The following is a 27,982-nucleotide window of genomic DNA, read 5'->3' as shown; positions in this document are numbered from 1 at the left end:
AACGAAGAAGACTCACTCGAATGACGACTGTACAAATTTTCATAACAATCGCATAGTCTTTGATTAGTAGTTTCAGCACACATACTACAACAGGGGCAGCAACACCGCAAACGGCTTTTGCGACATCGCAGTTTACATCACCAAAGTGCCCCGTAATTGTTTTAATTATAGCGTTACCGCGCATTTTTCAACTTTACTAAAATAACGATAAGATGAACAGGCTAAGCATGATAATCACATCTGAAGGCACGAAATCATGAGTTACTGGTGACGGCAATTTCGAGCCTATAACAGAATCACGAAAACACTTCCGTGTGCCACAACCAATAACCCTGCATTGTATACGCTAGCTAGCCATTCTCACCACGAGCTTGCTGAGGACTTATTAAATTCCTCCACCGCTCTACTGTTTTCGTCGCTACGTCTGCAGAAACTGCTTATGCACGTTCTACACGTGCGTGCCTAGCGTCCGATGGTTACGGTAACTGTAGCGCTGTAAGTTAACGCTATGACAAAACTCGGCAATGAAAACTCAGGCAGTACCACGAAAGTTTGCCATTAAGTGAACATGTCGGTGGCTCTGGCATGCGGTGTAGAAAAATCAATGCTTGATGAGCATGATGACGCACCAATAACAGAGCAATATTACAGTCATGAAAAATGCACATGTGGCACGTTACGTCCAATGGTGTTTCTTCGGTTAAGCGCTGGTCTCTGCACTTACTCCATCCTCTCATGGCTTTTTTCAGTGCCTCCACATCCTGCTGGACATTGAAATTCATGTGCGTCTTGAGGGTTCCCTGCAGGTACAACAAAATAAACTTTTAGCTCTTGAATTAAAGGAAAAAAAAACTGGACAACTTTTCGGTACCTTTCAAATATGCAAATAATGCTCGTCATTTTTTAAGGTCTTTGGGAGCAGCACATAAAGGGACACTGTAGAAATATGTCTATTAACTGACACACCAGATTTATTTGATGCCTGACATGCCTTGCAGAACGCTAAGCCTACACTCCAAACGCATAAAAAACTCCAATAGCCTCGTTATCCTCTTAAATAAGGCAATCTCAAATAGCCGCCATCACGTAGTTCATGTGCACTCCGCGATGCCACTCATTGCTTCAGTGTCGCTGTGCACTTAAGCTGTTTATTGGTTCTGTCTCACAGAAAACCAACCCATTTACCTGAAGACATCCGCAGCAGTCGCTTGTACATGCATGCATCAGAAGACGCATTCACCATGCGATACGCTGGCAGAATGGCACTTACCATAGGCGGAAGCGTATACATGCACAAAAGCAGCGGTAAGTTATTTGACATATATGGCCATCTCTGTCTAGATATACCGGCTGCTAGGGATCCATCAGGAAAGCTCAAGGGTTGTAAATGCTGAGCATTTTAAACAGCCTGTAGAAATCATCGGCTTTCTTGCGCGCTCCGGAAAATGATGCTGAGGATGCAGCACAGCTTAAACATGGATTGCACACGGAAGGAAGTAAGGGCGGGAGGAAGCGCCCTCTTGCTACTGACTTACGAGAGGCGGAGACGCGCCGATGAAAACAAGAACAGTGCACTACACAGGATGCCTCTTTAAGCCCATTGTCCACCTCTCTAGTGGGCAGGTTGCTGTCTCTTACTACAAAACAAATGACGCGCGTGTTTATATGTTACGTCTACTTGACTACTGCAAACGTTTGCCTTTTTAAATGGGGTATTAGTGTGGCACTGGGCACCCGTGTCGGGATTAGGCTACAGTTAACATATAGTGCATTCGAAAGCAGCAAGGGAGACAGCCATTGCATAACCTCAGTAGGTAGACCACCACGCCCAATATGCGCAAACCGTGATTTCGGCTCCATTCCGGGCAACATCTTTTGTCCAAAGTGACTACTCAAATATCTTTCCTCTCAAACCAGCAAAACATGGAAAAAGCGGTAACAGCAATACCTGCCTCCACTGTCCCTGCCTTCAAAGACATTTGGCTTCCTTCGAATAGAACAATCTCTGGCTACAGGGCCACTTCTCATGACCCCGAACGCTATTGACAATCCGCGAGGAGAGCAGCAAGAAACAAGAACTGTTAACACGCGAACACAACCGTTGAAACGGTTAAAAAAAAGCGCATTAAGAAGTCGGCTTCCATTTTCCTCACACTCTACCACTGTGCTCTACTGTTTTTCGCGCACCGACAAAAACCGACAAAGCTTTGACGTCAGACAGTGCGCAATGCCGTGGGGAAATGTACTGTGCATGACCATTTCCGGCAGACATTCATTCACGCTGAATAAATGGCTGCACATTTTTCTCTCGTGGCAGTCCGTTCTGATTCTGATAACCTCTTCAAATTTACTGCAATATGCTGAGGAAACGCCAACGCTGAGGGCAAGACGGACGAAAAGAAGCGCCAACAACAACGGTTCCGTTTTGGTCGTTAGTCCCGATCGACCCATTTCAGAGCTATTGCCGTCCATGTGAAGTAACATTAACTGCATCCATCGAGACGAACACTTTTCTTCCGCGTCGCTCTTGGCGTCGTACTGTGCTTCGATGAGGGCGAAAATTTCCAGTGGCAATTCTGCACTTACTCCAGTGGAATGACCAATTTTTTTTATCAGACAGAAGGAGTTTTCAGTGAGGAGTTGAGAATATTTCTGCCGACGCGGATTTGCCACTTCACTGGCGGCTTACCTTTCCTGGAGCGTAACAGCTTGTCCCTGTCACCGTGCCGTCATAGTACCTAGGAGAAGTCTCGTAGTAGGCCGCGTCCCTTGCCGGAGCTGTGTTGGGCGTTGTCGGAGGGTAGGGCATGCCGCTCACGGGGCCAGCGTAGTCAGACCTAGAGTAGCCGCTTCCACTGTATCCACTTCTTGACCCGTACATAGACTGCGCACTGAGGGGCGGAGTGGCATAAGGCGGGTAAACGCCACTGGAGTATCTCGGTAATGGTGTCGGTGCCACTCCCCAGGTGCGGTGCTGAAAGGGGCCAGGTATGGGGGACAAGGAAATTGGCGATGAAAAGCCTTCCGGCGGGAGGCCGCTGGACTGAGAGGGAGGGCAGTATGTCTCAGGTAAGGGGGACAAAAAAGTTGCCGAAATAGAAAGGTCCGTCGGGGTGCCGCCAGACTGAGGAGTGTAGTAAGTCTCTGGTGAAACCGGTTCCAGGCTCGATGATACGTTCCCTGGAGGAAAACGAAGTAATACCTGTGCTACACGGGCACGTTCGAATGACATCTGAGTCGATTGGCATTCGAGACTTGGAAAGGCATGAGGACTCGACGGACTTCCGCGGCGCTACGACACTTTCCAAACGCATTTGAAATTTCCTCAGCTCGTTTTCAGTGTACGATGAAGAAGGCGGCGGTGGTTACACTAGTGCGACAAAGACACTATCACGGTCAACAGCAGCATATATGATTGTAGTAGGACAAGCTTTTGAGGCCAACGACATCGACGAATCTGAACGGATGACGATCAGCCTTCATGCCTTCGGCAGGCTGTCGGCAGTGGGAAAACACGCTGAGGGGGCGACGGTGTGAATATATTCGCCCATCTACCTAATCCATACAGTTAATAAGTCAAACTAACGGGTATATTTTTATGAGCACACTCGAACACTCACCAGCTGTAAGCGCTTGCCAAATTAATTTTAATCGATGGCGACTCCCTTCCCTGCCGCGGCGACTAGGCCTAGTGAGTCCGCAGGATTACGTCTGTGAGTTCGAAGGTTGTGAAGAGCGAATTCACAAATTTTAGCGAATGCAAATGGTCAACGAGTTTACTTTTGACGACAGTTACCAGAAATCAACTATTGCTCACATCGCAGGGCGCTCATACGATGAACGGGAAGCGCCGATGTGACCCAGACCGCAGAGCACTGCTTAAAGGCCAGCAGCAGTCGTCGCCGTTGATATTTTGTGGATAACAAGTTATGACGTTTCAATAACCGCGAATGGTCAGCAATCATACTTCTGAATAAAGCAGTTTAAAATAAACTACTGATCGTGTCGGAGGAAGTCGGGACAATTAGCGACAAGCGCCGGTCGTAGGCGATGCCAGCAGCATAGCTGTCAAGTGTTTCTCAGTCGAGCGATCGTATCGGCGCTTCCTCCCACATATTGTCGCACTGTGTTAACAAGCATGGGTGCAACCGGTACAAAAGAGATTCGCTTATTTAATACAACTAAAGCGCAGAATGCGTTTTATGTCATTAAAACGAGCGCTAGCTGTTCGTAGGCAGCGATGCAAACAACAGTATGAGTGCAGCCGTCCTCATCGGCGCACTGCTGGAGAAATTTCATGCTCATGCGGTAAATGTTCATTGGTGTAGTCTAACCATCAAGCACTTACGTAGACAGAACACGAGCTATTTGCTAAGCAAAGAGCAGGAAAAAGCGAGGAGCGGGTATTAAAATGAGCAGCCACAGAGCCGAAAGAAGTCGCGCAGCTGTGGGCGGGGCGAAGCGATGGCGGCGGCGACGCCTATTGGCCGGCTCGGCCTGTGTTCGCGTTTCGAAGGCATTCCAAAATCTGGAATGTCTCCGCGAAGCTCCGTCGATTCGAATGGCATCTGAACCGAATGCCGTCGAAAAATTTCGTGTAGCAGCGTGAGTTCGGTAATCTTGCTGAATGACATTAAGTTGGAAGGCGTTCGAAGCGCCCGTGTAGCACGGGTATAATACTACCTTCAGGTTAAGCCTAATATTTTATTTTCCAGTATTCACTGGTGGGATTCCTGGGATAAAAGCCAAGTATGTTGCTGAACGTAAAAGCGCAAAAGACAAGGACACAGAATAAGACAGACTACACGAGCGCTCGTGTTGTTTGTCTTTTTCTCTGTCCTTGTCTTTTGCGCTTTTAGATTCAGCATGGAAAACTAACTCGCCCAAACGCGGCCATTATATCATGTATGTGGGCTTGCAAAAGACTCATGAACCATGTACATGGCAGACGACGGGAAGGTTTTTGCGTACACGCAATGAATAAAAATAATACTACACAAACTGCGTGGTCAAACCAATACTGAGCACACATGTACGTATCATGAAAAAAAAATACAGAGAGAGAGAGAGAGCAGATATAAATTGTAGGGACACTTGAGCTCCGCGTTATGGCTACCACGTGACACCTTTGATGGTTATTTCTTACTTATTTATTAATCAGTCCCTCTATCTAACTACGCACACTCATTAGCATTCATTAGCAGGCATATCGGACCACATGATACACCACAAGACACGTATAGTTTCCCTTTAACCATGTCCTTCGAACATACCTCAGTGCCCTGGTTAGCCTGTCTGACTCAAAACCCGAGGGTCATGGGTTCCATTCCGAACTAATCATCCCAATTTTCTTTTTAGCGTAAGTCATTTACTTTACACCCTTATACAACTTCACATTGACGTTTCAGTCATGTTATAACGTCATAGTCAGTTTGACTTGAGTTTTAAACATTATCATTCCACGGCTAAACGTTCGACGTCACGACCCTTTCGCCCAATCCAGAAATAGTGTGACAACGCGCATGGCTTTCCCTCCAAACAGCCGGTCTGACGCCATAGCGTTAATAATCTACCGCTTTCATTTCCTACTTTTGTTTCCTAACAACGTTTACTGCATTCCTCACTCCTGCATTTTTTCACTATTGTAGCTCTACGTGCTATCTCACAACACCGTTTATCTTGCTCGAACATGCAAATATTTCATCCCCAAGCAAGACAGAGCTTTCTCGCTTTCAGGTACAAAGCAATGGGAAACAGCAAGCTGAACATATACATAGGGCTAGGGATTAAGCATTCCACTGTCCTAGCATTCCAGGCGAAGGTCCACGAAGGACCACGAATGTCCATATGATTTTTCTTTTTTCGTTTTATTTTTTCTCTTGCTGTCGGCTGGAAATAATCCCGATAAATCCTAATCAGTCCCAATAGGCCGCAGTTCCGGTGGAAGCTGGCTTCACTGTCAACTATCGCATCTGCACATAATTGAAGTCCAAACAACAAAGGCTGATATTTGCTCTTAAAGAGGGCATTTTTCTTGGCCTAGTTAGTTGCTTATACTGACGAAAAACTGTTAAGCCCTGAAAAAGCGCTGAAAAGCGCTCAAAAGGGCACGCCAGCAGGGCTCACCCGCAGATGGCTCATCCGTTTGTCTTCTACGTGCAGATCATCGCCAGCCTGCTGCTGATACCAGCGGGACAACAAGAGTTCAACCAGCCTTTAGTGATTCACAACGCGCATGTGCTACAGAACGCCAGCATTTTGCCGCTTCCTACCCTGGAACCTGTGGATGGGACCCCATCATCGTCTACTTCCAGCAGAAGTGAATTCTTCAAGACGTTCAGCGCAGCGCCACCCCCCTTCCCGAGGATAAAACCCGACAACGCGCCACCGCATTCCAAATGGCACGGCAGCAGGGCTCACACGCAGATGGCTCATCTGTTTGTCTTCTACGTGCAGATCGTCGCCAGCCTGCTGCTGATACCAGCGGGACAACAAGAGTTCAACCGGCCTTTCGTGATTCAAAACGCGCATGTGCTACAGAACGCCAGCATTTTGCCGCTTCCTACCCTGGAACCTCCGGATGGGACCCCATCATCGTCTACTTCCAGCCGAAGTGAATTCTTCAAGCCGTTCAGCGCAGCGCCACCCCCCTTCCCGAGGATAAAACCCGCCAACGCGCCACCGCATTCCAAATGGCACGGCAGCAGGGCTCACACGCAGATGGCTCATCCATTTGTCTTCTACGTGCAGATCGTCGCCGGCCTGCTGCTGATACCAGCGGGACAACAAGAGTTCGACCGGCCTTTCGTGATTCACAACGCGCATGTTCTACAGAACGCCAGCATTTTGCCGCTTTTTACCCTGGAACCTGCGGATGGGACCCCATCATCGTCTACTTCCAGCGGAAGTGAATTCTTCAAGCCGTTCAGCGCAGCGCCACCCCCCTTCCCGAGGATAAAACCCGCCAACGCGCCACCGCATTCCAAATGGCACGGCAGCAGGGCTCACACGCAGATGGCTCATCCGTTTGTCTTCTACGTGCAGGTAAGATGACGTTTTGGAAAATGTTTTCGCTCTGGCGAGCGCGGTCTTGTCGTGCTGCCGTGCTCTGCGGTACTTCTGGATGCTTTGTATGACATAGTGTACCTTGCAAAGTTGCTATTGCTTGCCGGTGATGTCGAGACAAATCCCGGGCCCGGGATGTCAGAACTTTCAGAACAGCTAAAACAAATCGCTGCCGACATAAAGTCTATAAAAGAAGAACGACTGACATCGATCGAAGAAAAGCTAGGACGTCTAACATGCCTTGAAAATAATGTATCAGCCTGCACTAAACAAGTCGCTAGCCTACAAAAACAAGTGTCAACCCTGGATTTAAGAATAGATGACCTAGAAAATCGATCCAGAAGATCTAACCTCATCGTGTATGGTATGCCAGAAGATGAGGAAGAAAACTCCGAATCCCTGGAACAGGCAGTGAACGAAAATGTCATTAAGGATACTTTAAAGTTAGATGAGGTCTCAATCGAACGGATTTATCTATTAGGCAAACCGAAGGTAAACAAAACAAGGCCAATAATTTTAATGCTGTTAGATTTCCCGAGAGAAAACAAAAATTTTGCGAAGCTGTCACAAACTGAAGGGGAGCGACTACGTCATCAGCGAGGATTTTTCACCCCGAATTCGTGACATTAGGCGGAGGCTATGGGAATATAGGAAACCAAAGAAGGACTCTGGTGATAAAGTGGCTTTGGTTTATGACAAACTAAAGATCAACAGTCGTCTTTATTTTTGGGATGAATAAAAAAATGCGGTGTCTCCCATAGCATCCACTTCTATTAAACCAAAAAACCAGGACCCCGATACGCGCAACCTGCATCCACGCCGCCCCCAGTGTCCAAAATAAGCTTCGTTAATGTTAACGCTCGAAGTAGAATTAACACGCTTGATCCCCTCGAATCGATAATATTAAACTTTGAGCCAGAATTCATCGCCATAACAGAAACTTGGCTAACCAAAGACATCAGACTTTGAAATAACTCCCCCAAACTACGTCATTATTCGCAAAGATCGGCCAACACGAGGCGGAGGCGTTGCTTTGTTGATAAAAATACACAACCAACTAAAAGTGCCCGCTACAAAATACATAACGACCACAAAAACTAGATCGACCCGCCACAACCTCACACACAAATTAAATGAGTTTCCATTCCGTACTAACATATTCAAATACTCATTTTTTCCACGAACTACACGAGAATGAAACAATCTAGACATAGATATTACTAACAGCTCATCATTAGATGAGTTCAGTGCCCTGGTTATAGATCACCTGTTTGTTTCCCATTAGTTATTCTCATTTTCCACACTTTTCTGCCCTGTTTACTTTCACCGTTTTGTTTGTGCCTAGATTGAAAATACAACACTAACTGCAGCCGATTTCCTTTTTTTGGTATGCTTGTCATCATGTTTGCCGCCTATTATTTGTACCTCAACTTGAATTCTCTAACCGATTTTGTAACTATTTTCCCCATATGTTATTGTTAAATTGTTTACTACCAACATGTGTACAACAACTGTATCATTCAGAGCCCTTCCTGTTACAGTCCTTGATGGGACTTACAGTATCAAATAAAAAAAAAAGCACTGTCGCCTGTCCCACTCACGTTCTCGTCTTTTTTGCCGAGTAACAGTCGTACACAAGATGAAGCAGAGCGTACAGTCGAACGTAGGTCTCGGTATGGCTGGGCCACACATAGAGAATAACAATAAAGAGATTCTTTCAAACGCTTGTTGGCCCAGTGACTTTGATGTTCGGCTACTGGTCCCAAAGTCAAGGGTTCGATCTCGGCCGCCGCGGCCCTTTTTCGGTGGATGAGAAATACAGATAACGCCCCTGTGCTATATGATGTCAGCACACGCTAAACAACCCGAGGTGCTTTAAATTTATCCGGAACATACCACTACGGCGTCGCTCAAAGCCCATGGGTCGCTTCGGGACGTTAAACCTCACAATTTAGAATTTAATTTAAAGAAATGTTTGCATCATCTCGACGCAAGCTTCAAGGCATAGCGACAGGAAACGATAATTATAAACACGCCCAAAACTGACACGTTCTCTATGTACGTAGGGACATGACATGGGCTGGTACATTTTACTTTTCAATATTTATCCACTCTCCCAACATACTTTTTGTGCAGTTGGAAGCGAAAACTGTGAAACGAAGGGACATAAGACAAGTGCTGTCTCCTGTCCTGTCTCCTGTCAATCCCCTGCAGGTATCCTGCTCTTGTCTCGTTGTCGCTTGCCTCCAGTCTATGTCCGCATTTGACTTCCGAATGGATAAGCAACATGTCCAAATATACTACTATTTTTGTACATGGGGCACCCATTTTGCTTTAAGAGACCATCTTGAGAATGTAAGCGTAGTTAACAACTTTAGCTAAGCAAATGGAACGTGCGAATCGTTTGCGGAATAGTTACAAATACATAGCTAAATTAACTAAGAACTTGCGCGCAACGAGTCTACCGGATTTAAGGGTCATGACTGCATCCCAACATTTGTTTTTCTGGCGCTAGCTGTATTAACCTAGTTAACCCGGTTTCGTGTCGTCGTCGTCGTCGTCTCGTCCCCATACCCCATTCCCGTAATTGCAGGAATGCACCATCGTAAGAAGGCGAAAGCAGGTTTTTGCAGGTGGACGGAACCGCCACGTACTGCAAAGCGCGATTGAAACCTCGTTGCCTCTCATTTCGTGGCTTGCGCACAGATGGAAGTTGATGTAGACGACGATGTACAATGCACAGCGTGAGAGTTTGTTGCAGTTTTATTCGAGGCGTTATCGGCCGCAGTGATAGCATAGTTCACTCGTGCAGTGGCCAGCGAAGTTGATCTGTTCGCGAAGCCGCGGGTTAGAAACCCAGTCGCGGCAATATTTTTTACTTCTCCTTGTTGGTTAAAGTCACCCTTATTCAGAGTATTGTTATAATTCCCGCATAACGTGACTAACTTGAGAGGCGTCATCACACACGCGCAGTTTCTTGGTTATGAAGCCAATGGTGCTTTCGCACCAAGAGGTAGTCGCCGATAGCATACAGAAGTACAAGACTGCGGCTCGGGTGCGCCGCCTCTCTACCCTACTCTCCACTCTGCAGCGAGTGCCAACTTGGGCAACCGAACTGAAACGAAGGCCCTAAGCCGGACCGTGATCTAGAGTGCACAATCCCTCAGCCACGAATCCGCTCACTTATTCATAGTCTACTCTGATTATCTGTTATTGATCATTGGCAGTTTAGTGCAGTGGGAGTGGCGTTATCACGGCGTTGATGACTTCGAGAATCAGCTACACCGCCGATCATGCGCCTTAACCTGAAGGTATGAGCTCTCTCAGTCTACCTTTTTTTTTCTTGTGGTAGGGGGCATTGCACTTAACAATTGCAATGCCAGTGAGCAAGCTTATGTTTACATGTAAGAAAAACGAATGCAAGTTCACAAGTGAAATGATGCTCTTCTGTAAGTGCAGGCACGCAGCCCCTACGCACCTACGGCGGGTGTGGCGGACCGTTCTGGGAAACTGGGCCTTGGTGAAGGCATGCGCCGCGGCGGCTCTTCAGGATCTACAAAGCCCCTGGGTCTCACTGCGTCGGTTGGATAACTAGACGAACTGGTTGGGGGGTAGCCTGGGGGATATCCTGGAGCACAGCCAGGGTTGTAGCCTCCACTGGCACCACCAGAGGAGCCGCTCATCGCTGTCAAGTCCGGTGCAGCGAAGAAGCAGGGCTAGACCACGGCTCCCCTAGACATAAAAAAATACTTAGAGGCCACTCTTTCACTCAGAGCCAGCGGTGTTAGTCACCACGCTAGACAACACGAGGCCTAGCCCCAAAGCTAAAATTGCCCAAGGTTGTGACAGTTCATCTTAATCCATTCTAGTCTTCCCGACTGAAGCACGTATTCTCTGGCTTTATTCTAACGATTTCGCAACCTCTTCATTCCTCTACTTCGCGCACACTGACTCCTGTACGGCTATACTTTTCAACCTTGAAATTACCAGGTTTTCAATTACTTTTGATCTTTTCGACCTCGGAGGGCAGTGCACTGGATCCCGAAGAGTCTTATGGTTTACGTATCTCCCGTCTGTAAATACCGTATTGGTCAAAAATAACTATGTGACCGGGATTGCTTCCGAGGCTTATAGTAAAGTCTTTCGAAACCCCTAAAGACCGAAAGGCCTCGAAAAAATAAGAAAGGAAGCCCGTTGCTCAACTACATTTTGAAAAGATACTGCAGCAGCAGATACTGCAGCACAGAACTCTCTTTAGAGTTTCTGCTTTTTTTTTCTCGCGCGCTTCTCTGTATCTATGAACTAGGTTGATCATCATAGTTTTGGTCTTCTTCCGTGCACATCGTTAGTACGCGGTCCCGTGTCTTCGCGTTTTACAATAGCACACACACAATTTAGAACGACTGCGTTTACTAAACTACAGTGAGACGCTCGAAAACCATCGCCGGACAGGAGTCAGCACGAACAGCAGCAGACTGCACACCATTCTGCGGCGTCTGAATCACGTAGTCTATAGCGCCGATGCAGGATGCTCTGCGCGCATTTTCACCAAAGCAAAAACAGCTCACGGAGGTAAAAGTACTACCGCGCTTTCCTATAAACTGTGCAGCGATCGTGAGGACCAGGCAAAGCGCAGGCAAGTTAGGCTTAATCACGCCACCCCGAACGTTCTCTGGTGGTACTAAGCTGCCGAGCTAACATGCAAAGCCCATGCTGCGCTGTGCAGGCTTGATAATAGCTTAGACGCTGAAGGAAGCTTAACTCGGAAAAGTGGAAGACACTTACGAGGGAAAATTTCGTTCAGGCGCTTCGAACGAAGGCGGCAGTGCGTGGCGTCCTCGGTGTGGCAGGCACCTCGAGCGGATTCAGCACGAGCTCGCTCATAGTAGTGTGCATACGAAAACAAGGAGCCGACGAAACTGAAGAAGAGGAGAAATTAACTGAGGAGAAGAAGAAGAAGAACGTAGAGCAAGATTCTGCCTGCGATGCGCCAAACGTGTGATGGGCAACATTTTCACGCTTGCACGCTTTTGAATATACATGAAAACAAAAAAGGTGAGCTTGTGGTACCTGCGGTAACGTGGAAACTACTTCGCCCTTCTGTTCAGTCAACATTCCTATCAGCAATCAGGTAAGCTTTCGAGTCAAAGAAGAAAGAAGAAAAGGGCTTTATTCGGGGGGAGCGCCTTCGAGGGGAAGCCCATGAGAAAGGCGGTCCAGAGGAAGAAGTGATTATACGAAGTTTGACTTAATATTAATACGGGTGGAGGGGGAAGGGTTCTTTTTATACTATTCCCACTTCTCCATCGTTAATAAAACACATATGAAGAAGCTATAATTTTCACATCTGCAACATGTCAATACATAACACAAAAAGAGGAAATGGCAAGGAATAGGCTAGTAACTGCCACAAGAAGAGGCGCGGCGCCTGTCTTCGCGAAGGAGAGAAGGGCACGGAATCAACACGCAAATTTAGAATAGAGACTGCAGTCACAGCAGGAATACTAAACGACAAGCAGCGACCCCAATCAATTCTTTATTCACAGAAGAAAGACATCGAAAAAATCAGCATGAAAATTTTTGCTAGTACGCGCGTTGTCGGGGATCCAATGTGGTCGACTGCAAACCACGTCTATACCATGTACTTTTCTGTCGGCAGCAGCACGGCGGCGGCTCTGAGAGGATGGCAACTTTACCGGCTTTCGTCTTTTTTTAAATCTTGGTGAAGTAAAAAAATAATGTTTTATGAAAGGGAACGTGAGTTATCATGCCGTTTATGGTACAGTCACCGGAAACTGTCGGGAAGTTGGCACAACCCAGCCCCTTGCCGCGCTTTGTTGCACACGTTTAATTATCAGCTACCCTGGATACCGAATCGCCTCCTAGGTTGATACCTGGTCGTGCGCTCCTGTGTCGTTTGAGCGAATAATGGAGGTTGAGAATGTTTTATGACCATTCTGGCAGCTGGTTGTATGTGGTTCCTTTGATAAAAATGGTACCCTGCATTTTGCGCTTGATTAACAGTGTTGCTACTCTTTTCGTTTGTGCATCACAGGCAACCAAAAATTCGCACCCGAATGAAATGCGACTATTTATCAGTAGCGCGTGTGCTCAGGCAGTTTCAAGCGCCTCGGATTACTCCAGCAGCACGGCGCTTTCTGCAGTCGCCGCTGCAGATCATACGAGAACGCGAGCCATAGCCGCTAACTATACTCACGTCCCTAGATTGCACTAGCTTCACCAAGCGACACGCGCCATCGTGTTCCCTTTTATAAAGCCTTTAACTGTCATTTATCGTTACATCCAACACCCCTGAGCACATATCGTAGATGATTATGAGCACTGTTTATGAGCGATATGCTATGCCTCGACAGCCAGTATTTTATCTCAAGGTATGCTATTTTATTCGAGGGGTAGGGGCGCTGAGCAGCGCATGCCCAACAGAACCTCGACAGGAGGTTAGCAAAGGTGTTGGGGGAGCTTGATTTGAGGTTGGGGGGCCGGGCTCACCTGCGGCACCCTGGTTACCTGCCTGGTTATACAGAAAAGAAAGAAGCCGCCATTTTGTCTCAGTGGCTTTAGCGTTCGGCTGTTGAGCCCAAGGTAGCGGGTTTGCATACCTGTCGCGGAGGCCGCGTTTCGATGGCGGCGAAATGCAAACATGCCTGCGTGACGTCACTGCATTTGTATTTATTGTAAGGTGCTGGAGCATATTCTTGTGAAATATCTCAATACTTTCTTAGCAGCAAACAAGATCATAAATAAAGCGCAGCATGGGTTCAGACACGGCTTTTCCACCAACACGCAATTAATAGCGACCATCGACGAAATCACTAAAATTCTAGATATGAATGGCCAGGTGGACATAATATTTTTGGAATTCTCCAAGGAATTTGAAAGGGTGCCTCACAATAAATTTATCCTGATGATGAAAACAATTGGTATACCTTCCAAAATAATCAATTGGGTTATATCGTACTTGACTAACAGAAAACAATATGTAGACATAGACGGCTCTTGTTCTGAAAATTTAGATGTCTGCTCGGGAGTGCCCCAAGGATCTGTAATATGACCAGTCTTATCTAGTATTTACATCAATGATTTGGTCGACTCTGTCAGGCTAACTGCATCAGTTACACTGTTTGCAGACGGCTGTGTCATTTTTAAAACCATAAATTCTTTTACGGATCAACTCGAGCTGAACGCAAATATACCATTACTAGCACAATGGTGGGATAAATGCGATATGATGATTAACATTGAAAAGTCTATGCATGTGTGCGTCACTAATAAAAGAAAAAAACCGGACTTTTCGCATAACATGGGCGGCAAAAGGATTAAACAAGTAGTGGAATGTAAGTATTTAGGCGTCACAATTACAAAGAGGCTTAAATGGACGGCGCACATCGATAACATATGCTCTTCAGCTCGTAAAAAATTAGCCTTCTCGAAACACAAATTATGAAGATTGTCAAGTCGACTGAGAAGAAAGGTGCACAAAGCGCTAGAAAGTCTCACGTTGGAGTACGCTAGTATTGTGCGGGACCCTCACACGACGGTAGATATAGAAAAAATTGAAAAAATTCCGAGGCTAGCCGCGCGTCTCGTATACAACCGCTACAAACGCCGGGACTCACCATCTGCTATCTTGCATGAAGCAAAGCTTGAATGCTTAAGAGAACGAAGAAAAACGGCTCGAATTATATTTCTTGGTAGTTTGTATTTTTCAAAGAAAGGCATAGACCTCCCGGATTTCTTAACGGAAAAGTTTTCTAAGAAATCTCGTCATAAGCATAAACACTACATAGAACCCATTTTTGTCCGCACGAATACCTATAAGTATTCATTTCTTCCTAATACGATTACTGATTGAAACGCACTGTCTCATGATTCTCTGTTGCTTGCCTTGAATGATTAATTTAAACCGTCGAGCGGCGCTGACTATGACGCGCTTTGTTGTGATTCTTTCATCCTGGGTCTATTTACCGTTCCTTAGGTGTTGGTCGTCCTATTTAGTACTGGTTTAATCGTCAACTATGTTTTTTTTTTCAAGATCGAAGTTTTGTACTCTATTGTTTTGTACTGTGCCTTTCCTCCTTGGACCGTATTTGGTCGGCAGTATGTGACAAATAAAAAAATAAATAAATATTGGTTTATGGTTTACGGGTGTTAACGTCCCAAAGCGAATCAGGCTATGATAAACGCCGTAGTGAAGGGCTCCGGAAATTTTATCACGTGGAGTTCTTTAGTGTGCACTGACATCGCACAGTACACGGGCCTCTAGATTCGCCTCCATCGAAATGCATCCACCGCGGCCAGGACAGATCCCGCGTCCTTCGGGTCAGCAGCCGAGCGTCATAACCACTGAGCCACCGCGGCGGCCAAACACATAAAAGAATCATAGGTGCTTGAATATATTCAGGAGCCCTCCATTGCGGCCGTTCTCACGGCCCATGTGCAACTTCGGTGTATTAATCTCACATGCGACCACTGCAACCACAAAAAAGAAAGACACCATGAAAAGAAGCGCTAGTTGAGATTCACTTTACTACTCCCGAAGAAGCACTAGGCCGCGTGGAAAAAGCGCACCTTCCTCGGTGTTTGAAACACGCAACTTTTGTCACTTCAGAAGCCTTCTGTAGTTCAAGGCGAATACTGCGTCAGTAACCACATGCGTGAGTGCAGGTTAATGAAAAGAAGCTTTCCAAGCAAACTGCGCGGCCTTCTCTAGACGGAGTCGATTTGAAGCACATGTTGGTAAAGGTTCACTCGCACGTGCATTTTTCAGGCATGCTTTATGCTCCACTATAAAGAAAAATCTGAAAATTATTGTGCGCATATTTGGAACCCCCAATTTTCCAAAAATAACACGAATGGTTGAAAAATTTTAAGAATTCACGCATGGCGCACTCTTTCACGCTCATGGAATCGTACCCTATATTCTTGGAAAAAACACTTATGCCCAATTAATTATCTTCTTTACCATACTAAGCTGCTTTCGCAGCGAAATCAGATATCTTTCAGTAAAACATTCAACAGTATGAAAGAAAACGTTACAGCGCGAGACAGGACTTGAGTGGTGTACCGTAGAACTTCGTGACGTCCATCTTGATTTCTTGATATTGAAAAGCTATCCTTTTTTCTAGGCACAAAGTGGTCCAACAATTTTGTCCAGCAGCGATCTCTAATAAAGTAGGCATCACTGACTGCGTGAAGACGGCTCTGGACGACATGAAATTAAATTAAACGAATGATACGCGAATGCGATATCAAATTAAGAGCGTCAGCTGCGTTGCTTTCCCCTATGCTTTCGACAATTCAGAACACCAACGTGTATATCACGAAGCGACAATTCGTTTGGTACCACTGCCATCCCGCTGCGACCAATAGTTCGCCCGCCACGGCCCTCTGAAGGTCGCTCCCAATATGATTTCGAGGAAAAAAGGTCGTCGGTACGAATCGCTCACACTCCCTTTAACCCGACTAACAACTTTGTGTGCCCGAATCGTTTCTACCTTTCCGAACTCTCTGCGCCAAGCGGGTGGGCCCCAATTTTGTCACCAATGGCGACCCCAAGTGGCACCAGCCTGGGCGCCCGCTCAGATGGCACTTATGTAATCAGGCCGCCGTGCTGGCCCGATGACTGCGCGCGCGGTCACGTAGATGGGGTGTCAGATTTTGCGGACATGTGTTGTTACGGCTATGATCACGTGTATTAGCCGCCATCTTGAAATCTGGGAATGAACGTAGAAATGGACGCGAAAGGAGCAAATGCAAGTAGTAAGAGCTAACTTACTTAAAATTCTGAAAACTCGCGTCCACAAGCATGAGCGCTGTGCCGCAAAGGTATATGAAGATACGAAAAATAATCCAGTATGTGCCAATAATTCCTCGTCGAAACAGCAAAAAAAATAGCGCAATACGATGCCCGCACAATTTCTACTTTCGGTCCTGACCACAACAACATAATTGCGTTCTGGTTTCCTATACGACTAACAAAGACGGCGAACTAGTCGACCAGTGGCTTCCTTGAGAGCCTGTCCTGACATTTGTAGCGACGGCTACACTTGGCTGCCAGTCCAGCATTTCACTGTGGTCCGGAGAGGGCAGTTCTGCGCATGCGCCGTCACCACGGCTACCGGTGAGCAGCATCAGGTGCGGCGTGCGCTTCGCCATCGCCACGGCCGCGCGCCCGCTCCACCGTCGGAGCAGTTCGTGCCGTCACGCAGATTAACAGTTTGCGCATGCGCCGATACCATGGTAACCAGAGAGACCCCACAGGTGAGGCGCGTGCTTCTTCGTCGCCTAACCGCACGACGCTCTACCACAAGAACCGCGCGTCGCATGCGCAGCATTGTGTATAAAAGGCCGACATTTAATGGGTGGCTGTATCACAACGTTTCATATTGATGCACAGAAGGAGAGTCCAGCCGCTGCTTAATGGCTGTATAGACAAGAGTAGATTAACTCATCAGATCCTGAGGTTGTCGCCTGGCGCTTGGCTACTCAACAAAGAGAGAATGAGCGTAAGACCGCGAAAAGAGCAGAGGACATGCGCAAACAGACAGGAGCGGCTTGCCAAACGGAGATTCCGGACTGTCGAGCACAATAGATGTCCGATAACCGTCGAGATGGAGCCCACTGTCTCTCTTTGCTGAACATACATTGACCACAAGAATCTCAGCCATGGAGCGTAGACGTACCTCTCGCTACGTATATCCTGTCATAGCCGAGCTTAGCCACTGCCAATTTTTTTCGTTCGGTTTGTGACTCAATAGTACACTCAATACACTGCCGTGAACACTGATGATGTTAAAGTTGCTTTCGGTAAACAAGGCTTTCACGGGGCTTTTCGCGATCCCCTTTATCGCACGTGGCCAAATCTTCGTACAGATCTCACAGTACTAGCGCACGTTCTCGTACGTGGACACATGACGCTTGCGTGAAAGCATTAGCTACAGATTAAAGTAGTCTGTTTCACCGCAAGCTATTGTGTGACGCGAACACCGCAAAGCACATTTTCCTCTTCTTTCAAGACCGAATTCAGGGAGTGATTACTGAAAATTTCTGCGCAAACAATTATGGACAGCTCACCTCGTTCTTGAAGCTTGGTAGATGCTTATGGGAGCAAGCAACTCGCTTCTTCTCAGAGCCCATGATTCGCCTATAACATACCAACAGGAGTTGCGCCGAAGCGTGCGATCTGGGGCAGTGACGCGCTGCCACAGTGGGAACTTTTTGCTCTCGAGATCCTTTGTGTCAACCGGCATGTTTTTTTTTTTCCTTTTTTGTTGTTTCGGCCGCATTTGGAGCGTGCGCTATCTGCAGGTCAAGCCGAGCGCAGTGCACTCTGGCTTTATTTTATTTATTGAGCCCTCAGGGGCAAAGGCATTAAAGAGGGCAGCAGTTACAAATAACGGAATACATAAACACATTCAATGAATGTTGCAAAACAAAATACTTTTCATTGTCCTGGTGCACAATTGAATTCGATAGTGTAGTTCGAAAATACTGGTTATCACCGATGTATGCAGTTTCTGCGGGAAGGCAGTTCCATTCGCATGGTGCACGACGCAAGAGAGACTGCAATGTAGATATGTAGTTACATGTTTTAATTCCAACTTTGTGACGATCAATGTTGTGTGACACGCATCAGGGAGAGGAAATAAGGGCGTCACCTAGAATGGGACTATGAAAAATTCTCAGACAAGCTAGCTTCCGGCGGGGTGCTAAGAGGGGTAAAGAAAGGGTAGCTTTCGTACTTGTTATACTAACGATTTGTTAAGGTTGGACCAGATAAAACGAGCAGCTTTATTACTATCCGGTCCCTGCTAGGTAATGAGGATATCATATTGGGGATCCCATATGGCGGCGGCGTATTCCAGTTTAGAACGTATAAGTGTTTTATAAAGTAAGAATTTCGAGGAATATGGGCATTAGAAAAGTTACTGCGCACGTAGCCCACAATGCGGTTAGCACTGTTAGTGATGTACTCAATATGCCTCATACAAGTGAGGACACCCATGTATTTGTATGTATTGACCGCTTCTAAGGAAACGTTATTTAGGTAGCGCGTCTTTATACTCGCAAAATTCTACACTTATTAGTGCTGAATTCCGCTAGCCATTCTTTACACCAAAGAGAAATGGTAGAGAGATCACGTTGAATAAAGTTTTCGTCACCAACTGATTTGATTTCACGAAAAACAATTAAGCCTTCAGCAAACAGGTGAATACTAGATGACACAATGAAAGGGAGGTCGTTAACGTAAATAAAAAACAAAAGGGGCCCAACCACTGATACTTGAAGTGCACCCAGGTAATCCTCACATAAAAGTGAGATCTACTTGTTAGAGAAAACGAACCATGATCGTTTAAGAAGAAAGTATTCGATTCAATTCAGACAACTGTAGCAAATATACAGTTGACTTAGCTTTAAAAATATTAAACGAAGGCATACCTTGCCTAATGCTTTAGAGAAAAGAAGAAAAATGCAGTGAGCTTCTGGTGCGCGATCTAAAATATGGTGAAGTTTTGTAGCAAAACAGGCATGTTAAGCAATGCAAGAAAATGATTTTCGAATACAACGTTAAGCCTAGCTTGAAAAAAGGCAGACTATCTTAATACCAATAGATCGATCATTTAATCAATAAATATATCAAACCATCAATCAATCCTTTTTTATTTGCTTCACTCAAGGCGAAGCTGTCAGCGGTATCAAAAAAACCAACGAGGCTGTTCGCTTGACAGGGACCGCGCTCCCTGCTCGCGCAATCTATTCGACACCATATATGTATGTTGTTCGAGTCTTTAGTTTTCTTTTCATTCTTCTATTTTTTTCTCGAGAGAACAGAAGTGCGTTGTTCAGTTGTGGGCTCGCATCTTTCAATGTGGGGCCGACTAAACCTTAGACTGCGCACGATGGCGTGTGTATGTCTTCCTCCGTCCTTTTCCATCTGTACTACCCTTCTGTCATTCACGGGCGGCAATTGTCTGATTGATAGCCGTCATAGCGCTCATGATTCTTGTGGATGGGCTAAATGCTATATAGATTATTTATTTATTCATTTCAGTTGGCGTAAAACAACGGCCATTTAGCTACATTTTTTCCAAGGCTTTTACCGTTGTTGGAATAACGCAACAAATAATTCGGGTTTCGAAAGGTCAGCAACATGCCCGTAATGTGGTATATCCTTGACTTTCCGCGAGTCCACTCCAGCACTACTGATTTTATCTGCATGTTCAGAAACATACTACGGTAAGCCTATCAGTTATGAAAGTTTAACTAGAGAAGCTGTAAATACAGAAAAATTCGCAGACTTATCGATAACCGAATCAGCCACCACGTGTGAGATAATAAATACTTCGTTGAGCGTAGGTTGTGGTAAATATATTTCAAGGCGCTGCCACGATGTACCCGGGAATACGATAAATTTATGCTAAAACAATTTCTGCGCAAACTTTGAGCTTCTGCAGATTAACCACATTTCAAGTACGAAGTATCCTCCTATTAAAGGGAGACGACCATGTATCACATTTCTTTTTTTAGAAAAAAAAATAGATTCTGTTGCCCTTTCTATAGATATGTTGATAGTTGTTCGGCAGCAAACGGCGCATTTGATGCTGGGAGATCGAATTTAAAATTTTTCGGCCAATGGATTCAAGCTGGTGACGTGTCAAGACCAAACATGACTTCGTGGTCGTCGTTTGAAAGTGAATAGCGCACTAACCTACCCTCAGGGATCACCAGCTGCTACTGGGGACGTCACCGCGCTCTTTCTAGAGATATCGGCCGATGGTGGTCATACCTGCATTTCACTTTTCACCTTTTCTAGCTCATAAAACCACCGTTTTCAGTGAAAGTAGCGTCTTGTCCTTTTGAAAAAGCGAATTGAAATTTGTAGATGGTTGTAGCGAATGCGCTAGATCCAAAATGTTTCGTAGTTTTCGGCATAAGATGCCTCTCCTGAAGATCTGCGCACATCTTTTTGGCGCAGTTGGCCTGTGCCTCCGCACGAATTGGCGAAGCAGATGTTAGATTTCTAGAATACTGCACACAGATGCGAATACCGATTGCACGCTTATCGTGTTTGCTAAATGGCCGCTGCGTTGTGCTACTCATAGCGAGTTGATGGGTTCTATCCTGGACTCGGTTGTGCTTCGAGATTGATCCGCAACCCTTCACTATTACACACCTCAATGCCCACATGTCTACTTTACCACGTTGACGCCCATTTACGTAACTTAACTAGCAAATAACGGCATCGCAAATAGATAGTTCTCGGCAAAATTTCCTATGTTCTAGATAAGAGATTTAATTCAGAAAAACACTGTGGTTGCTAACGGGCAAATAGACATTACCAAACTGTAAAATGGGTTTATGGGTACTAGACGCGGAGAACTCGAAATAAGGCTACGGTGTACGACGAAGAATGCTAAATGCTGCTGTTCGTGTGTACGTGGGATTTAGGCGCTACATCAGGCTGCCTTTTGCTGCTCTTTGCCCATTGTCCCCTTTTGCCTCTACTGTACTGTACTATGCGAAAATAAATTCCTAAATTATAAAGAACCTTCACAATCATGTCATGCGCAAAATTTACTGATAGGTCCGTACCATGTTTTTTTTTTTCTCCAAGGCTCGAAGCTTGCTTTGCAGTGAAGGCCAGCATGATATCTGCTAATCTGTTCGCGCTTATAGAAGCTGTCTGCGTACCTCCCTTATTTGGGCATAAGGCGAGAATAAACACAATATACAGAAAGAGGGATACTCTAATGTACATGTGAAGAACTGCTACTTTGTTAGGGGATGCCTGCTCAAACTTGATAAAGGAAGCGGAATCCACCGGCAAGACTGAAATGATCCTGACTTTTCAAAGCAATTTGCTTGGCCGCCACACCGCCTTGCCATGTGCTGGCAATGTGCTTACAGATGGCAGAAAACCGCTCTGCCGCAGAGCACCGGGAGCAGTCGGGCGAGGCTCTCCGCTGAACACACAAAGAACGCAGGTCATATGAGCATAGCTGGCCAAGAAATACACAAGAATATGATAACTCACGCAATACCCGCACATCTTTCAGAGCAGCGCCTTCGAACTTTGGTGGGGTTTGAAGCATAATGTGAAATGCACTGCACGCCTCAGGATAACTACCACAACACGCGAGTATATTGGATCCACAGGAACAGCAGCGGTGCTAGCATTTCGAGAGGTTAAATGCAGAGTCCTGCTATCATGTCGGCGCTAAAATTGAGGTATGCTACCGCAGTAATCTATTTAATTCTTCGCAAATACGTTGACAATCTGTCCTCCTCATTACTGGGGCTGTCATAAAATTCAGGGCATTTGTCGATGATATCTTCTTCATCGTGTATTTCACCCTCTTGGCTCATCGTACAATCGGGTAACATACACAGTACCGTAAGCTAGGTTTAACGTCTCGAAGCTAGACGCGGAGTATAAAGGAATGTCGTATACTGCGGAGGGCTCGGTATTTATTTCGACCACCAGACGTCATTTAGCGTGCACTTACAGCGCACAAAAAACGGGCGCCTTTTAAATTCATGGTTTAATTCCTCTGCCACTGTGCACGGACATGAACACCGCGGTCGTGAAAGGTCACTTCGACTTTCCTGGGCTGCTTTCTGGAAATCGCATTTAAGCCAGTGTATTCTACAAAGGCAGTCTTCCTCTTTTTCCTGGCCAACGTGGATAACACGGACAACCTGTCGTCCAACCTACGCGACCACGTGTCTGTGCGCGCTACTTGTGGACATGTATACACTGTTTTCTTTCGAAAACATCAGTGCACTAGTCACGTGCACCTGAATTGTTATCCAGATTGGCTTTAATGTTATCCAGGTGAGGGGCCCGGCTATGACCAGGTTATTGATGTAGTCGGATGGACGGGCGCGGAATAGCGGACATGGGAATAAGTGAAAATGTAGACGTCAAAGGCATTCATGTCTCAAAAATGCTCGCCTGGTATTCGATTAGTGCAGTCAAACACCAAACGGTCTAAATCCAGTATACCTGCACTTAGTGGACTCTCTCTGCCCCTCCTTTCATCTGTTTCCTCGGAGCATGGTTCAAGTGGGTACAGTGAGACAATCATGTGCCTTTACTACCCTCATGCCCACTCCACAATCAATTAAACGCAGCGAAATGTCAGCCGCACCCTGTAGCGGTACCGCCTGCGATGTGTTTTCTTCATGCAGAGAAGGCGGTGCTGCCGTCTGTGAAAACGAAATGCACGCTCTTGTATTCCTGGAAATTCTAATTTTCGAGCATCACGAGCCCACAGGCAGGCCACACACTTCGGGGCGTCCTTTTCGGCGCAAAGGTGATCTGCCCGGGAAGGCTGTGCTCTGACTAGCGCACCGGGGGATAGCGTATCTGCACTTGGTAGGTTCCTCATTGGGGGTAGCGCTGTGGGTAGCTCTGTGAAGTTGATAGCGGGCTGAAGCAGAGGGGGCAGCGCCGCATTTTGCTGTATTGTAGTTGTTGCCTGAAGGGTAGCCTCTGCCTTAAGGGCAACTGTTTCCTGAAGGTTAGCCCCTGCTCTGGTAGTTGTTGCCTGCGAGGACCGGAGAGAGCCACAAAGGAAACCAGTACCCGCAGCGTTGTACAGTTTCGGGGCGATAACGCATGGGAAGCATCAGTAATCATGATGAAAACTGCAGGCGGGGTGTGTTAAAAGGCAGTGCGCATGGGACAGGGCAGATCTATCCTACGTTTCTCTATTTCTGCCGATAGCGGTTCCCCAAGCGTACCAGGGAGCCCGAAGCAGTAAATGCTACACAATGAAACCGGTCTGTGAGGAGACCATCTGATGAGCCTGGCTTAGCCATAGTTCGGATAAGTTTGCTGGGAAGAACCAGCCATTTCTCACAGAAACGGCGCTCACATTTGGTTGGTTTAGAGGGTTAAACTTCCAAAGTGACTAAGATTATTATAGGTATATAGAGGTGTGAGTCTCTCAAGGCCATAGCAGCAAGCACTGCCCTTTCTCTCGCTTTGAGCAGCATTTAATTCCTCCAAAATTGAAAAAGTCGATAGTGTTTTTATCATTTGCTGCGTAGTTCTGCTTCCAAACAACAACTTTGAAAACGTAAAATAACGAAAGTTTTGTCAGCCTGGGGCACAAATGCACTTCGTAACCGGAATAATGTGTCAGCAACTAGTGAAGGGCTGGTTCTCTTCCACATGAACAACATGTGAAAGAAACAGAGCGTAAGATGCGTATTTTTTGATGCGCCACAAGTACTGATGGTTCTCACTGTGCCAAAACTATATGGTTTCCTTGCTAAGACGGCGCAGTAGAGGAAGGCAGTACCGTTCGTTACCAGAAGTAATAATTTGATGCTAGGAGAGAAGAACAAATAGGCCCAACAAAAATTTCGGCGAGAAAACTAATCTGCAACTGGGCTGAATGCGATTGGGCCCACAGTAGTAAAAACCGCCTCGTAAAGCAGTAGAACTTCACAACCACTACAGCGATCCTCAGCGAACAAACACTTCAGCCCAAGGAGCAAACGCTGATTCGAACTGGCCTTGCTAATTAACTCAAATATAGTATATCTGCGTGTCATGCCTACAGATGTGTCGAATTTCACAGCGTGAAACCGTGTAAAACTGGTAAGCTACAAAGTAAATTTTTTTCAGATATTATACGCAATAATTTCAGGCCTTCGCAAAACATCCAATCCTGAGAAGCACCTGGTCACCCTGAAAGTCGGCTTTTCCAAGCCCCTGATCTGTCCTCGCCAAAGGTTTCGTGAGCATAAGTGACGACGAAGGCACTGTGGTGCCAGAAGGCTTGCTCGGTTGTTTAAGGGGAATTTTCAGTCGCGCCACGCGTATGCTTATTTGCGCGTCGACGAAGAGCGTCAGCACTCTCAAAGCCAGTATAGCTGAAAAAGTTGACACCTTCACGTGCACGGCATTCCAAAGGATACCAGCATACACAGCGAGTATCCAGCCTCATCGGATATGAGCATGTGTCGCTGCTCTTCACATTATCGCTGTGGGCAGTGATGGGAATTGCCAAGAGCAACCAGAACGCGTTAACTCAAGGCTTGCGCACTGCCCTGAAAACTGAACAAGTGCTGTACCTGTCAACCAGCCAATCTAATTCCTCGTTAAGCTCCTTAAACCATATCGTCAATGCTATCATGAACTTAGCAAGGTTGTCTGAAGGGCAAACTGGAATATCTATTTTTATTTATGTGTTTTGAGATGCTGTCAATTCTCTTGTAATTTTTACAGGAGTGGATCAAGGACCCCTATACTTTTGCTCATACAGCCATACGCACATTTGTACACGAGAGTATGCGAAGACCACTACATCAAAAAAGAGGCAAGCACATCAGAAAAAAACACTAAAGATACCGTCATTCACACGCTAACATTATCACAGGTTTACATTTATACATATGAAGTAAACAAAAGAAGCATTAGTGATGTCATCACTTCCTCGTTGTTGACAGTGCAGAATTGCCAGCAAGTTCAATAAATTTTTCAATGGTAGACTGCAAGACCACACTCTGATCTAAAGAGTTCCAATCACGCACAGCTCGTGGGAAAAACGAAAAACTGAATGCATTATTGGCACAAAAATATTCTTCGATTGTGGATTGATGCTTATGGTGGGTTTCTCAGGAAGTATTGAAACAAATGTAGATATCAAGATTTACTTTATTGTTGCTATGCAAGATAAGGTACAAAAATTTCAGACGTTATAGCATCGCACGGCTGGTTAGTGTATGAAGCCCAATCTCGGTCAGCATCTCTATCGATGAGTCCGTGCGCCGATATTGTTGCAGATAAAACGCGTGGCCTTCCGCAGGACCTCTTCCAGCGTAGATATTTGATTTTGGACAAACGGAAACCATGCTACGTTCGCATATTCCAAGATCGGGCGAATGCGCATCACATAAGCCAAAAGTTTGACTTCCCTCGTAGAGCACCACAAGGCCCGTTTCAGATACATTAATTTCAGCGTCGCTATGTTTGCCACATAGTCGACCTCAGATGACTTTCCAAGGCCTGATGAGACCACGAAGCCCAAGTACTTTTTTTTTATTCGAGAAGTGTGCCATGAGGCATAAGTTGAAAAAATTAAGGGGGGGGGGAGGCATGCACGGGATTGATAGTTAAAAGAATGAGTGAAGAACCGTTGGGCTAACGTAGTCGCAGTGGTTGCTAATGAAACGGCTGTCCATAGTCCACTTCACGTTCTTATGTACTTACGTACGTAGCCCAAGTACATGTTCTCGGTGACTGTCTTGAAGATCGTACTGTCACATCCGTACAGAAAAAGATCTTGGATTTCTTTTTTGTTTTAGACATTCATACTGTTTTGTTAATGTTTATGGTCAATTGCCAATTCGTGCACGATTGCGCTATCAAATCAAAATCCTTGTTGAGAACAATTTGGTCTTGTCGGTTCAGATCATGTCTATACAGGACGCAGTCGTCTGCAAATAATCTAATCTTGGAATCGACCTGACTAGTTATGTCGTTTATAAACAAGAGGAACAAGATATGCTCTAAAACGGAGCCCCGTGGTACACCTGGGAGGACAGGCACTTTTTAAAAAGTATGGGCGCCGAACTGAACAAACTGGCGGTGGTGAGATAAATAATAGCTCATCCATTGCACAACGGGCCCATCCCCTAAAATTTATCCGAGTTTCAGTAGCAAATTTGCTTGGCAGACACGATCAAATTATTTTAAAAGTTCAGATAAATTACGTGTAGTTGTGTTTGGTCATTATTTGCTTTAGAAAAATCATGTAGAATCTCAGCAAGTTGGGTGACAATAGACAGACCTCTTCTGAAGCCATGTTGGTGAGGATGAAGGATGTTATTTGCTTCGAAACCTGCGTAATAGATTTTAAAATTATAAGTGCTACAATTCTGCAGCAAGAACACGCCACAGAAATCGGCCTATAATTTGACCGGAGAGAAGTATCTCCAGGCTTGAAGATAGGCACTATTTGTACAATTTTCCATTCCGCTTGGAGGCATTGTTCACTGACTGATTTGTTTTAAATTAGGCAATAATATTTGCTTATAGGTTACGAATATTGTTTAATAAAGCAATTTGGGATACCTTCTGGGTCATTCCACTTTTTGTCATCTAAAATTAACAGCAGCGAGAAATTTCCTGCTTCAGTTAAAACTGGTGCACATAATGCATCGCTTAGCTGCATGATTTCTTGTCTGTAATCATGCATGGTGCAATTATCAGGAGTAAATATGCAATGGTTGTCTCTGCTAAGGTGGCTGCACATCGCTAAAGTAAAATTCTCGCCATCCGCGTAAATAAGTTCCTTATATCAAGAGAATTGACTTAACACCATCTAAGGTAGCTCCCGAAGCTCATGCACCGTGTGAGTGGCAGTAAACAAAAGTCCTTCAGTCATCGCGGCAGCTGGACTGGGCTCCGAGGCTAGGCTTAGGGCCACCGGTGACGCGCTGGCAGAGGTGGCTTCGCCGGCGTCGGTCACCACGGCTTCACCAACACCTCTTTTGACAAGTGAGCCTGGGTCCCAGCTCTTCGTTCCTGCTCCCGGTCCATCAGCGGCAGCGCACATCCCGCCTTCTCCAAATGCACCTCAGCCCGTGAGTGATCTGCCCTCTGGGAGGAACTCGGCAATGGCTGCCCAGCCTCCACTGCTGGATGGGGTTTCAATCGTGCAGCGTGAGGAGAGTTCTCCAATGGACCTGTCTTCAGCACCTCCGTCCGTGCCGCCGGCTTCCCGCAGTTCTCAAAAGCGCCCATCAGGAGACGCTGCACATGATTCGTCTTCTGCCAACTGCAGCTCACAAGGCAAGCGTTCCTGCCCAGCGTATGCCAACCGGGTGGATGTGCCGACATCGGAATCGGTATCGTATAAAGTGGCCACTAAAGCTCTGA

At 46.1% G+C, this 27,982-nt stretch overlaps 1 protein-coding gene across 2 annotated transcripts in view; it reads right to left on the bottom strand.

Moving 5' to 3' along the window:
• The window catches only part of LOC144115208 (annexin-B12-like), a 34,528-nt gene extending 22,601 nt beyond the window's left edge, over window positions 1-11,927 (bottom strand). For both annotated transcript variants that reach the window (XM_077649480.1, XM_077649481.1), the window contains exons 1-4: window positions 11,851-11,927; window positions 10,544-10,797; window positions 2,690-3,180; window positions 725-800 (exon numbers count right to left, since the gene is read on the bottom strand). In XM_077649480.1, the coding sequence (XP_077505606.1) occupies window positions 725-800; window positions 2,690-3,180; window positions 10,544-10,748 (772 nt within the window). In that variant the 5' untranslated portion in view covers window positions 10,749-10,797; window positions 11,851-11,927. The remainder of the gene's footprint in view (window positions 1-724; window positions 801-2,689; window positions 3,181-10,543; window positions 10,798-11,850) is intronic.
• Between the last annotated feature and the right edge of the window lie 16,055 nt (window positions 11,928-27,982).

Source organism: Amblyomma americanum, chromosome 1 (genome assembly GCF_052857255.1).
Source record: "Amblyomma americanum isolate KBUSLIRL-KWMA chromosome 1, ASM5285725v1, whole genome shotgun sequence".
Taxonomy (NCBI): domain Eukaryota; kingdom Metazoa; phylum Arthropoda; class Arachnida; order Ixodida; family Ixodidae; genus Amblyomma; species Amblyomma americanum.
Note: the sequence above shows the minus strand (reverse complement) of the source record. Positions and strands in the feature narration are given on the sequence as shown.